Source organism: Salminus brasiliensis, chromosome 2 (assembly GCF_030463535.1).
Source record: "Salminus brasiliensis chromosome 2, fSalBra1.hap2, whole genome shotgun sequence".
NCBI lineage: Eukaryota > Metazoa > Chordata > Actinopteri > Characiformes > Bryconidae > Salminus > Salminus brasiliensis.
The window spans coordinates 11812264-11827058 of NC_132879.1; the positions used below are offsets into that span (position 1 = coordinate 11812264).

At 39.2% G+C, this 14795-nt stretch overlaps 1 protein-coding gene and 1 gene segment (V, D, J or C); both read left to right on the forward strand.

Annotated features, from left to right (window-relative positions):
- Nucleotides 1-3280: 3280 nt before the first annotated feature.
- On the forward strand, nucleotides 3281-6476 carry LOC140549325 (Ig kappa-b4 chain C region-like). The segment is given in 3 exon segments: nucleotides 3281-3435; nucleotides 4715-4743; nucleotides 6121-6476. Coding segments are annotated over 3 exon segments (504 nt in total).
- A 1530-nt stretch (nucleotides 6477-8006) lies between these two features.
- Nucleotides 8007-14744, forward strand: LOC140549338 (immunoglobulin lambda-like polypeptide 5). Its single transcript, XM_072672879.1, has 5 exons — nucleotides 8007-8015; nucleotides 9286-9471; nucleotides 11381-11452; nucleotides 12698-12806; nucleotides 14292-14744. The coding sequence occupies exons 1-5, from the start codon at nucleotides 8007-8009 to the stop codon at nucleotides 14609-14611; spliced, it is 696 nt and encodes a 231-aa protein (XP_072528980.1). The 3' UTR covers nucleotides 14612-14744.
- Nucleotides 14745-14795: the final 51 nt, after the last annotated feature.

Consider the following 14795-nt stretch of genomic DNA (forward strand, 5'->3'; position numbering starts at 1 on the left):
ACTGCAGCAGTGCAGTCTCTGTGCAGCCTGACTGAGTGAGGGAGGTTTTTGTACGACTCTGTATCACTGTGTGAACAGGTCTGTGCTGCTGATATAATGATAACTCTGACAGTAATAATCTCCAGCATCTTCAGTCTGGACTCCACTGATGGTCAGAGTGAACTCAGATCCAGATCCACTGCCTCTGAATCGAACTGGAAATCCAGACTGAAGCTGACTTACAAATTTAATCAGGAGTTTAGGAGCTTCTCCAGGTTTCTGCTGATACCAGTATAAAAAGTGGCCGTTTGAGTTGCTATACACTGCAGGACTGGTTCTACAGCTGATGGTGACGGTGTCTCCTGGAAGAGCAGATTTTACTTCAGGAGTCTGAGTCACAGTCACCTGACCTATAGACTCTGGAGAAACAGAAATAAAGTAGAAATATTTTCACATATTTGACTCTTATGAACTTTATGTGAACTTTGTTTAATAACATTTTACCTGAAGATGTTCATTACATGCTAGCTGTGAAAGTTCAGTTTGAATCAGTGTCTCACCTCTAGTGCAGAAGATCAGAGTCCAGATGAAGATGGGGATGAAAGTCATGGCTGCTGTGGGTGAAGAAGTTGCTGTAGCAGCTCTCAGTCATGAAGTGTTAAACTCACAGGACTATAAACACTCCCAGAGCACTGAAGCATGGAGCGCTCAGTGCAACGTATCTTCTGTATATGTAAATATTTTAATGCAATGCTTGTTATTTGAACCAGTTGAGTTTCCCAGCCTATGTTTAGAAATATGATTAGTAAAAAAGAATTTGTCAATCATCAGAAATTTAAGTCTGATCAAACTAGAAAAGACTATTAAAACTGAACATTTAAATATTGTTTATTTATATGACATCTAAAGTATATTTGTCATTTTTGTGTGAAAGTTGTACTTGTGAGTTATTTTAATAATATAAGTTGCCCATACTCAGGTTTGTTTTATTAAAATGACTTAACACATTTGTGTTAGTGAAACTTGAGTCAGTTTGCTTGTTTCAACAAAATACAGTTGAGTTGTCAAGTTTACTTATTGAATTTGTGTTTGGTCATTGGAACATTGTAAAGTAAATTTAAAAACACAAGCTTCGTTACTCTCTCCAGTCAGGATATTCATGTCATCCATGATTCATGATATTTTCTCTTGAGTAACATCTTTTTATTTTATTGAAAAGCAATGTGAGTGTGGGATTTGTCATAATTCTGTATAATTTTAGACTGCAGTAGCTGTTTTATTAAAATATGCTTTGATGATACACTCATAAGGGTTTTTAGTAAAGTTAATATGAGCCAATATAAAGCCAATGAGCAGAAACACTTTGAGTGGTCCTTTGTATTAATAAAGTCTTAACAGAATTTCAGCAAACAATATTTCACTGCAGCAGCAGCAGAGACACATCTGAATGCACTGAGGTAAAGATCTTGAAAATGTTCTGTTGATGCTTTAATGATATTAAGTAGATTTACTGTTAATATGTCACATCAAGTAGATGCAATACGTTACATCCATCAAGGAAAACCCAGCCTTTTCCAAAACTTGGTTCTAATCCTTACCTCAACTTCAACCCGAAACCTAATCCTAACCCTAATCCTGTTGATGATCAGTGATTTCTCAGGTTAACATCTACAGATCTGAACTGGAACTCTCCAAATAAAGTGATGAGCTGAATTCAGTAGAAGTCTTCAGTAAAACTCTCCTGATGATCTTCTCAATGTTCAGGTGCTGCTACATCATTGACATGTTGTTTAGATCTTACTGAGACTCTGATGAGTGTTTATCTATATCTATCTGTATCTATAAAGGATTCCTAATAAAGTGTCAATAAATGAACGTTTTGCAATACTTCTCTATAAAATCTTACTGGACTGTTTAATAAAAAACTTAAGTTAACATAACTTAAAGACAGAAATTTGGGATCAAAAAGGCTGATTAAGATGAACAACCTCAAAATGGAAATTAGATAAACACCCTTAATTCATTTGTGTAAAATAAACTTTATGAATATTTTGAGTTTAGGTGAATTTATTTGACCATATATATTGTCAGGCCCTTGCTATTGTGCCGCCCACAGGTCCATATAGGGACTTCTGCCTTATTTCCGGTTCACAGCTCTGAATTGAAACTTGATGTGTCCATGGAGTGTTCCTGCTGGTTAGTATCTGATCCTGTTCAAGTTATCTCCAAGTCTGGTTCTAGAGGTAAGCGTGTCACGTTGCGTACAGTTCATGCGTCATGGCGGCTCAAGTTCACGAGGCAGTCACCGCATACTCAGGTTGGGTCTGCCTGGTTACCTAGCTCAGGCTGTTGGTTCTCGGGCTAACCCTTTGTTTACACAGAGAGTGACTCTAGTTCTCAGTTCTAGTTTCTCTTTAGTATCGCCCAAGCACGGTTTGTGGCTTTTCTAGTTCAGATTACGGTAGTTTACGGAACTATCCCCTGTTGCTCCCTGCTTCTCCCAGTCCCAGGTTTGTTGTGTTCACCACTTTGTTTGTGACGTTAATGTTTGTGTTCCCGTTTTGCCCATTAGTTTGCTGCTCATTGATTTCACTCTACCTTCCTGGGATTCACTCTTATGTTTTAATAAAGCCTTGCTTAGTTCTGTCTCTGTGAGTGTTCATCCAGTGTATAATTGTTTCTCCCAGGCTACCTTCATGTCTGAGTGTATTAATTTGTTTATATAATACAATGGTTGACTGTCTGGCCTCAGTGATGTAGGCTGTAAGAGCAAGATACCATGTTCTGTGTTGCTGAGTGTGACTCTGGGCTGGCTGATTACTGTAGTGGTCACTCTTGCATTACCACAGGGTTATACTGTCAGTTTATTGGCGGGTAATGTTTAGTCTTTAAGCTGGAAATATGAAGTTTACTTGGTCTAATTAAAGTACAGGAGGCCCACCAGTAATGTTACATTCACATAAGTTCAGTCAGTAGTATGATTTTTTTTTCATTGTCATTAACCAAAACAATTAGGTAAAGCAAAAGAAAAAGCATTTTTGTTGAGTTTAATCAGTTAACTGAACGTAACTCTGTGTTAGATTTCATTAACAATATAATATATAAGTGTAATTGATTGTTTATTATTTTAATTGTTTATCCAATTTAATCAAACTAGATTTGTGTGACTGGTTGGCATAACTAGATTAAATAAATATAAAGGGTGAACATTTGCAGGGGATGGACCAACGCGAGAGTTGATTTTTGAAATAAACAGGGCAGAACAGAACACAAAAGCAGCAAGAATTAACCAGGGATAATAATGAACACAACCATAACAGTGGCAACAGAACTGGACAAATCAAAGAGCACACCTGGGGCTGACCCGAGACGAGGGCTAGGCTGGCGAGCCAGGGAGAGGTCTGAGCTAGAGAAACCGCTAACCAAAACCAACAGGCCGTGCCTGGGAGAAAACAGGTACATTAACACAATACCGCGCTAGTCAGGCGCTTCAGAACTTACGAGACTCCAGAGCTGAGGGAACCGCTACCGAACCTGAACAACAGAGCTGAACGGGGGCGAGGGCTTACTCTTCTAACTACCGGGGATCCTTAGAGACTGTCTTTATACCAAAGACAGGGCTAAGTCCGCTGAACTAGCCCTACCTGAACCTCTCAATGAGTAGGCTATCAGCATACCCAATGGACCCACGCTAAACCACAGTGCCTCAGATACCACACTGGACACCGTCGGAGTAAACACTAAGGTCTACAGAACATAAGGTTGTTATGACGCTATGGTGTGAAGGTGTTTAGGCTGAAAGGCCTTACAGAACTAATGCGTTAGAGCGTTAAAGCGTTATGGAACTAATCCTCGGCACTGGCTGCTTGCGCTAGCCCTCCTTATATATGTCAGCCCACAGGTGATACACATTAATGAGGCGTGAGTACAAACAAACACCAAACCGTGAATCCAGAATTCAACATAAGAGTCTGCAAAGTAAAGTGAACTTAAAGAGTCCTTAGAGTGAACTTAAACACTGTTCCGCCTCATAAAGTCCTGTGCGGGCGTGACACAGACAAACCAATGCCTCTTTAAAATCATCAGATTGCTCTGCATTAAAACACTAATCAATGTTTTGTGCTGTGCCATATTTTACTGTAAAAAAACAGTTGTAACATTTTACTGAACTGCCAGCAGGGGGTGATTTCATGCTTCTCATATGTAACTCTGTTTTCCTGTAGAGAGACTTGCTGTCTACAAAGGCTTAATGAGTTTAACCCTGCAGCTGAGAAGACAGCTTGGATACTGGTGAAGAGAATAATGGACAAATATGAACAATATGTTTATGGAAATGCATTTTAGGATGCTGTAAAAGGTAACTGCAACTTTTTTTCAGTAGAAGTTGTCAGAGTTACTCAGACTTAATTGTTTATATAAAGCATACCATACAATATTTTTTTACATTGTTTAAGTTATAGTTTCTGTTGGACTTTACCAACAATACCTTTAACTATTTTTTGCTTTTACATCCCATAACCTATGAGTTACAGTATGATGAGAATGATGAGAAAACTGCTGTGCATGTCCTCAGTTAAGAAATTCTTGAAGCTTAAAAGGTCAACTGAGTTTTAAAAAGATCTTTAAAACAGTCAGCATGTTTATATATTTATTACTAGACATAAGAACACCTTATTACACCCCACTAACTGCAGTATACATATTGTAGTGTGTTTAGAGAGTAGTGTGTTTGGAGTGTGTTTTGGACCAAACTGGCAGTTGGACGTAAGTCACTAATTACTACATGTCTAAAATAGCAACAGAATAATTAATGGATTTTAGTATTCCTGTTCAAATGTGTCTGTTTATCTGTAGTGTTTATTTAACGTCTACAGTGATAAATGAAGGACGGTAACTTCATTGCTAGGAGCTAATTCAGCTCTACATTAATATGAAGCTTTAATTCTACACAGCAGGTTTTAATTCAACACTGTGAAATTTGCTTAAAACTGGTGTTTAAGTTTCCTGTGTACCAATGGCAAGCTGCTTCAGTTTATTTTATCTTGACCTGAAATAAACATGCTAGTACTTCTAGTAGTGAAACTCAGGAATAATATTTTCTGTGTAAAATTTGTTGATGTTTTTTACAGGTTCAAATTAATGGAGGAAAGATTTAGTCAGTTTTAATTCAGTTGTAAAGTGAACTTGTCTGACAGGTCAAAAATCTAATTATTAAACCTTAAAAATCAGAAATTCAAAATAATATTTTATGTTTACAAAATAAAGTAAAAGTACATTTGTGTTATTTACAAATAAAAATACATTTTAATAGAAAGTTAGAATTTCAACATGTTAATACATTTTATTTGGCACAATGTATACTGAAAAAGTTATCTTTTTCTCTTTTTTTGAAATAAATAAATGTCTTTTAGAAACGAGTATTTTGTGCCCCAATAGATGATAGAATCATTTTATATTTGGATTTATTATTAGCATTAATGGCTAATTTGTTTTCTCTAACTAAACTACAATACAATAACTGGAATTCAATTACTGTATTTTTCATATGATTTTAAAATACACATTCTGATTTGCATGCAAATGTCAATACTTCTAAACATCATAAATTTTATAGAACAATTTATGTAGTTTGATACAGATCTAACATCTGGATAGAATTTTATTTAAACCCAAAAGTTTTGTGATGCACCACTGAACACAGTTCTGCTCTGTATGATAAGAGAAGTGAAAGGGTCTAACTAAAACAAACACACACACACACACACACACACACACACACACACACACACACAGCTGAAAGCCAGTCCTCTCATTGCTTCTACAGCTGTTTCTCTGTACTGACTGAATGAGAGCTTTTGCTGTCTGTATGGAAATATCTGAAACTGTGCACTGTTCACTATATAGTGCACTCCAGTACTTCATATCCAGTAATCGTACAACACACTGAAATAGGCAGCGTTCAAGCAGTGCACCCCAGCAGAGACTAATACCCATAATGCACTAGTGCCTGATTTGAGTACCGAATTCTGTACCATACAACCAGAATCACAGTTTCTGTTCTCCAGCTGCTGCTTTTCCAGTGTAGGAAACATTGATTAGTAGGTAATTATCACTGGATCATTGTCTCTGTGTGTCTCCTAGGTGACACAGTGCCCACCCTGACAGTCCTGCCCCCGTCCAGTGTAGAGCTGGAGCAAGGGAGGGCCACACTGCTGTGTATGGGGAGCAGGGGCTTCCCCTCAGACTGGAAGTTGAGCTGGAAGGTGGGCAGTAGCAGCTGGAGCTCGGGGGTCAGTCACAGCCCCGCTCTTCTAAAGGACGACGGCCTCTACAGCTGGAGCAGCACCCTGACCCTCGACCAGCAGCAGTGGCTGAAGAACACAGTGACCTGTGAGGCCACCAAGGACTCCCAGACTCCGGTCAGCAAAACAGTGAGCGCAGACCACTGCTCTGGCCTGTGAGCTCTCTCACACACCTCCACCTCACTCTGCATCAGAAGATCAGCTTCTTTCTCTTAATTGTCTTTTAAATGTCTTTTAATGAGGAAATGTCAAATTTTCATTCAATATAAAATAAAAAGCTTTTCTTTCAGAATCTGAAACAGTGCTCTCATTTCTGTTTGACATTTTCTGTTCCAAACACCAGAAATCATTTTCACTATCAGCATCATTTACACTGACTGATCCAGTCCCTGTAGACTAACTACTGCACATGGAAACACACACTCTCTTCATTAACATCATCATTTACACTTTAATACTGTAAAAACGTCCTGAAGGAAAATGGTTGCACAAACCCCAGTGGATAATCCACATCCATGTAGCTACAAGGTCAGAAGGGTGTAACGGATTTTGCTCAATGGTTGCTATGGTGTCGCTATGGGTTTGCTATGGCACTGTTTAGCAGTTGCTATGTGGTGGCTGTAGCATCCCAGGTGGTTGATTTGCTTTAATGGTTGAAATTTAATGGATCAAAGTTTTGTTATAATGGTAAATTACTTAAAATAAAATCATAATCAAAGTAATTAAAATAACATCATAAAGACAACCAAGCAGTCTGACTGTAGCAGCAAAAGAGAAGGTCCATGCAGCGTTACAATCACTGACAAACCAGATACAAATTACAAAGGACACTTCTTGACCGCTCTACAGCCTTCGAAAGGTACTTCTGTCTGTGTCTGCCAACTTTACGGTCATTTGTATTACAGTGAGAATAACAGAACTGTAACCATGGTTACAGTAATAATCATAGCTCTGTAATTACTATCAGATTTTAGCACAGATTATTAGACTGCCTTTAAAGGCATCACTACATTCATTTTAATATTGTGTATTAAGCTCTATAAAGTAATGATATACTGTACAATAAAGAAAACATTTATGATAATCATTTTTAACATTTTAAAATGTTTTTAATGTATATATAGTAAATTAATTTTGTTATAGATAGCAAAAGGAAATGAGTGACAATCTTCACTAAATAAAGTTAGCTAATGTTAGCTAGCATCACCAAAATGGCAACATCATCAACTAAATTCCAGAAAACAAAATCCATCAAAATTTCATGTTCAAATTGTTAATTTTGGTAATTCTATGAACACTAGCACACTAGCTAAGAAAGGAGAGCCTCTCTGTAACGTCTCTCTCCCAGTGCAGTGTGGCTACCATTACGTACCATAGCAATGTACCGTAGAGTGACGGCATGGAGAGTTCCTTATTAATCTCTACTGGAATAAACGGAAGGAAATTAAGCTTTCAGCTCCACTTTTCACACTTGCTATCAGTTTACTACATCTTCACAGACTGACTGTTTACCAGCTGAACCATATGAGCTGAAACGGCTCGGCTAGTAACGTTAGTAAGCTGAGGAAACAGACCACTAGCATATGTCTGTTTATCTAAAAGACTGGGCGTCTTTCTCTGTGTATGTTTCACTACTTATCATCTCACTGACTGCAGCTTTCTCTGATTATGGAGGATAGAAAGACGTCCTTCTGTCTGTGAGACGATAAAGACTAGAATCTGAGAATGGAGAATGTAAGATTGGTGAAGATGGATTATTGCTACTGGAAATGAGTCCTGCTTAAAAGTACTGTATTGTGATTTACAGGATAAAATATATTTACTGTAGAATTCACCCTCTACTGAATTTTGACCATGATGCTTTACAGATCTACAGTAAGATGCTGTATTCAGGTTCTACAGTAAGAATTTGATCATTATTCAGTGGTACTGCTGTGAAAACTGCAGAAGTTGGTACAGTGTACACTGTAGACCCACATGATACTCTGAGTTAAGAATGCCATTCTGAATAATATGGATTATAATCAGTAGAGAGTCAGTGTGGTGTGTTTTCTCTCCTCCACAGAGTGTGATTGTGCTGTTTCACATCCTCCAACTCAGCACCTGCAGTAGATCCCACTGCAGCAGTGCAGTCTCTGTGCAGCCTGTCTGAGTGAGGGAGGTTTTTGTACGACTCTGTATCACTTTGTGAACACATCACCACTATGATAACTCTGACAGTAATAATCTCCAGCATCTTCAGTCTGGACTCCACTGATGGTCAGAGTGAAGTCAGATCTAGATCCACGGCCTCTGAATCGAGCTGGTGTTCCAGACTCTAACTCGCTTGCTTTTTTTATCAGGAGTTTAGGAGCTTCTTCAGGTTTCTGTAGATACCAGGAAAGAGGTTGATAACCCAAGCTTTGATACACCTCAGGACTGGTTCTACAGCTGATAGTGATGGTGTCTCCTGGAAGAGCAGATTTTACTTCAGGAGTCTGAGTAACAGTCACCTGACTTATAGACTCTGGAGAAACAGAAATAAAGTAGAAGTATTTTCACATTTTTGACTTTTATGAACTTTTTGTGAACTTTGTTTAATAACATTTTAACTGAAGATGTTCATTACATGCTAGCTGTGAAAGTAGTCAGTGTCTCACCTCTAGTGCAGAAGATCAGAGTCCAGATGAAGATGGGGATGAAAGTCATGGCTGCTGTGGGTGAAGAAGTTGCTGTAGCAGCTCTCAGTCATGAAGTGTTAAACTCACAGGACTATAAACACTCCCAGAGCACTGAAGCATGGAGCGCTCAGTGCAACGTGTCTTCTGTCTATGCAAATATCTTCTTAACAGAACTTCACCAGAAGTTTCACTTCTGTAGATCATCTGCTGCAGGTTTCATCTTCATAGTTCACTGAATATTAAAACAGTAAATATACATGGAGTGAGGGAAAGGTTGTAGATCAGATAGAACCTAATTTCTGAATCAAGAATTTGGAGTTTGGATTGTAGTGTTTCTATTTCAGCTTTCTGTAAAGGTGTTCAGTGCTGGACAGCACACACTGGACACTTGTGATCAAAGAGAGAGTCTGGGCTTCTGCTTTAAGATTTCTGAAAAGGAGCTGCAGTTCCTCCCTCAGCACAGCTGGATCTTCCTGATCCTCTCTGAGCTGAGTTTGGAGATCACTGCTTTTGAGAAAGACACAGGAGTGGTGATACTCACCTGGGTTCCACTGTGTCTAGGGTCCTGAAGGTCCAGAGCTGCAGAAACAGAGCTGCTGCTCTTGTGCTCTTTCTATTTTTCCAAAGACATTGAGGATGAAGTCTATTTATAAATGAGGAGCAGCATCTGAACGTACAGCTGAGTTTACTGTGAAACTATCAGGTCATTTCTGAGTTCACTGACTGAAGCTGGAGATCTTCTTCAGATAATCTGTTTCCAATGTTGGGTTGTGGATTATTGAACTAGTTCTACTGTTCAAGTTCTGAATGGTTTAATGATGTGTGTGATCAAGCAGACATGGGTGCACACATAAACTGGTAATTATGAGTCTGTTGTGTTTGAGCATGAACACATTGTGGAGGGCACTTGTCATCCAGTAACCAGGACAAAGTGTAATGAGGTGCTCACTTGCAGCAGGGTTTGAACCCAGGCCGCTGTGTTGGAGGGTACTGAGTTAGCTACCACGATCACGTGACCAACGGGCCCAAGTGCAGAGTCTATAATCTTAGAACAGGCAAAATGGAAATGAGAAATGACCCCCCCCGGGACTCGAACCCTGGCCGCTGCGTCGCGAGACCGGGCTCTGCCGCTACACCAAAGCTGCAGTTATCGAAGCGCCCAACTAAAGAAATGTAAAGGGATGGATTTAATAAATGAGGAGACGTCGCGTTTCACCTGAAACAAAGGCGGGATAAGAAAGGACGTCAGGGGAGAGCTGGCTACCTCTTTAACTCTAGAGGGAAATACAACTAAGGGGCAAAAAGGATCTCCCAAAAGAAACAAGAAAACCGAGAAGTTACAGGAAAGGCAGACACTCCTGCCTTCCTCTGTAAAACTAGTGTATGTGTGCAAACACACACACATACACACACACCAGGGAAGACAGACACTCCTGCCTTCCTCTGGTACACGAGTGTATGTGTGCTACACGCACACGCACACACACTGCACAGACACAGGGAGACAGACTCGGGAGAGACACACGAAGGGGAGTGACACACACTCAGCCTTCAACTTGAGAACTACACAGACTGGCACACAGACACACACACCACCAGAATCAAAAGATCCAGCAATGGGGCAACTGGATCGGTGTGCCTATATAGCCTACTGCCCAGGTGTGGGGAATTGGGCTCAATTACTGGCTGGGGTGACTCGGGGCCTCCCCCTGGTGGCAGGGGGAGGCCTTGCCCTAGAGCCACCCCTTACACAAAGACTGAAGAACTCTGGAGCAGGAACTGTAAGAACCAGATAAATCTGACCTCTGAGTTCTTCCTCTCCTTTTCTACTGTTAAACACTTGACCAACATCACCTGAACTTATATAATATCATGCTTAGCCTACAGATACTAACCCCATCATTCCAGAAGACAGTCCAACTGCTCCACAGTTCAATTATGGGAAGCTTTATAGCCCTTTAGCCCATGTTTGGCATTAGTCATTGTGCCAGTAGGTTCATGTATATCTGCTCCCCTGAGTCCAATTCAATTGACAATACTTCTCTCAGGGACTAAACAATCTGTGGGCAGGCATTTGTACATCTGTGTCAGCAATGTCTGCTATTTAAATTATCTCAAAAGAGGTGTCCACAAATATCTGGACATATGTATTTAGTGATAATAAATATGATATTAGACATAAAACAATCATTGTGGGAAAATGTGGTGTAGACTCGTGTGAACAAGCTCTATGTTCCAATGAATTTTAATGAAACTAGTGCCTCTGTAGTGATGTCAGATTGGAGATTATACTGAAGAATCAACTGGAGGAAGATCAGAGTAGGACTGTAGAAGACTGATGATAAAATAAAGGTGCACAGACAGATACACTTGATCACCAGTAGGGAGATGTAGAAACATTGTATATGGTTAATGTGGTGTGATTTCTCTCCTCCACAGAGTGTGATTGTGCTGTTTCACATCCTCCAACTCAGCACCTGCAGTAGATCCCACTGCAGCAGTGCAGTCTCTGTGCAGCCTGACTGAGTGAGGGAGGTTTTTGTACGACTCTGTATCACTGTGTGAACACATCACCACTGCTGTGGTAACTCTGACAGTAATAATCTCCAGCATCTTCAGTCTGGACTCCACTGATGGTCAGAGTGAAGTCAGATCCAGATCCACTGCCTCTGAATCGAGCTGGAAATCCAGACTGAAGCTGATTCGCAAGTAATATCAGGGGTTTAGGAGCTTCTCCAGGTTTCTGCTGATACCAGTGTAAGTAGTGGCCGTATGAGCTGTGATAATATACTGCAGGACTGGTCCTACAGCTGATGGTGATGGTGTCTCCTGGAAGAGCAGATTTCACTGCAGGAGTCTGAGTCACAGTCACCTGACCTATAGACTCTGGAGAAACAGAAATAAAGTAGAAATATTTTTACATTTTTGACTCTTATTAACTTTATGTGAACTTTGTTTAATAACATTTTAACTGAAGATGTTCATTACATGCTAGCTGTGAAAGTTCAATTTGAGTCAGTGTCTCACCTCTAGTGCAGAAGATCAGAGTCCAGATGAAGATGGGGATGAAAGTCATGGCTGCTGTGGGTGAAGAAGTTGCTGTAGCAGCTCTCAGTCATGAAGTGTTAAACCCACAGGACTATAAACACTCCCAGAGCACTGAAGCATGGAGCGCTCAGTGCAACGTGTCTTCTGTCTATGCAAATATCTTCTTAAGAGAACTCAATTTTAATGGGTTGATATGACCTTCTCTCATTGTTTTCATACTTAGTGTGTGGAGGTTGTTCTTATGAGTTATTTATATACAGCGCCTTACAAAAGTGTTCACCCCTCTTGAAAATCAAAAGGCTGGTCTGCTTAAAAAATTATGTTTTTAATGTTTTGGGCTGTGCCATATTTTGTTGACTTTGTTTTCTCCTGAATATGAATGAGTTTAACACTGCAGCTGAAGATGCAGATTGGATACTGGCAGAGAGGAAAATGGACACAAAGACAGAAATATTTATGGGGAACTATTTTTAGACCACTGTAAAAGGTAAAACTGCAACTTAGTAACTTCCTGTAATCCAGAGTTACTCAGACTTAATTGCTAGATTGTTAAGTGGAAACTGCTGAGATGTCCAGAGTTCAGAGAATATTAAATGTAAAAGGTAAATGTATTTAGAAAGATCTAGAAAATAGTCAGGACAATTATATATTTACTATTTGACTCACAGACCCTCACTTTCCCCCTAACTGCAGTGTAAAATGCTGTAGTGTGTTCAGAGAGCAGTGTGTTTGGTGCAGCAGGTTTTTGTACAGCCACTGAATGAGATTGTACCACTGTGGTACACTTTCGGAGGAGGAACCAAACTGGCAGTTGGACGTAAGTAACAAAATGCTACATTTGTAAAATAGTAACTTCATGTCTTAATGACTAATTTAATTTCTGTTAAGACTAATGTTGTGAAGTGAAATATCTGTAAAGTTGACCTACAGTGATGAATTAGGGACAGTAACTTCATTGATAGGTGCTAATTCAGCTCTATATTGAATTTTTTATATAGAAATTTTAATCTGAAGCATTATTTATACACAGTAGGATTTCATCCCATATTGTGGGGTTTGCTTAAAATGTGTTATTTTATGACTATTTTTCTTAAATAAATGCAGGAAGTTGTTTTAGATTTTAATCCAGTTTCACAAATCTGAAATAATAAACATGCTACTGGTTCTATTAATTAAACTTTAGAATTATATTTTATTGATGAGGATGAAAAAAATGAAAACAAATGCTAAAAATGTGATACTGATATCCTGAAAATCTAATAATTACACCTGAAGAAATGAATTGCTGGTGCACAATATTTTACTTAACATATAAGAGTCATTTTATATTGTTAGAATTTCAACAGGTCAAGACTGAAGTTTTACAACTGAAAATGTAATAAGTACAATTTATACTGGTAAAGAAAAGGTTTCTTTAAATTTTGTAGAAATGAAATATTTTAAAATATCTTCAAGAAAAAAATGAATTTTGACAGTCAAGAATTTAAGAATTTATTAATTTTAATTTTATTTCTAGTATTAATAAATAATTTATAAACATTAACCAGACATGAAGGCTAAAAGTTAGCTTAGTAGCTTACATTCATTTATTTAAATGTCATTTATTTTAATAAAATGTTGTGGAAGCATATTTCAACATCATAAACAATAAGGAAATTAAATACATTATGATCAGCGCTGTAGACCTTTCAGTTTTTAATACGCAATTAAGAATGTATAGATTTACATTTTCTATTTCATTTTTTTATTTTTTTGTCCACAAATGAACATCTTTTTAAATTGATTGTACTTTGATATAGATCTAAGATATAAAAATGTACATAGTGTGTTGGCAAAGTATCCAGGAGAGTATCATTTGACTAGAAACATTTGTGATGCACCACTAAACAGTGACACACACACACACACACACACACACACACACACACACACACACACACACACACAGCTGAAAGTCTGTCCTCTCATTGCTCCTACAGCTGTTTCTCTGTACTGACTGAATGAGAGCTTTTGCTGTCTGTATGGAAATATCTGAAACTGTGCACTGTTCACTATATAGTGCACTCCAGTACTTCATATCCAGTGATTGTACAACACACTGAAATAGGCAGCATTCAAGCAGTGCACCCCAGCAGAGACTAATACCCATAATGCACTAGTGCCTGGTTTGAGTACCAAATTCTGTACCATATAACCAGAATCACAGTTTCTGTTCTCCAGCTGCTGCTTTTCCAGTGTAGGAAACATTGATTAGTAGGTAATTATGAACATCACTGGATCATTGTCTCTGTTTGTCTCCTAGGTGACACAGTGCCCACCCTGACAGTCCTGCCCCCGTCCAGTGTAGAGCTGGAGCAAGGGAAGGCCACACTGCTGTGTATGGGCAGCAGGGGCTTCCCCTCAGACTGGAAGTTGAGCTGGAAGGTGGGCAGTAGCAGCTGGAGCTCGGGGGTCAGTCACAGCTCCGCTCTTCTAAAGGACGACGGCCTCTACAGCTGGAGCAGCACCCTGACCCTCGACCAGCAGCAGTGGCTGAAGAACACAGTGACCTGTGAGGCCACCAAGGACTCCCAGACTCCGGTCAGCAAAACAGTGAGCGCAGACCACTGCTCTGGCCTGTGAGCTCTCTCACACACCTCCGCCTCACTCTGCATCAGAAGATCAGCTTCTTTCTCTTAATTGTCTTTTAAATGTCTTTTAATGAGGAAATGTCAAATTTTCATTCAAATAAAAGCTTTTCTTTCAGAATCTGAAACAGTGCTCTCATTTCTGTTTGACACTTTCTGTTCCAAACACCAGAAATCAT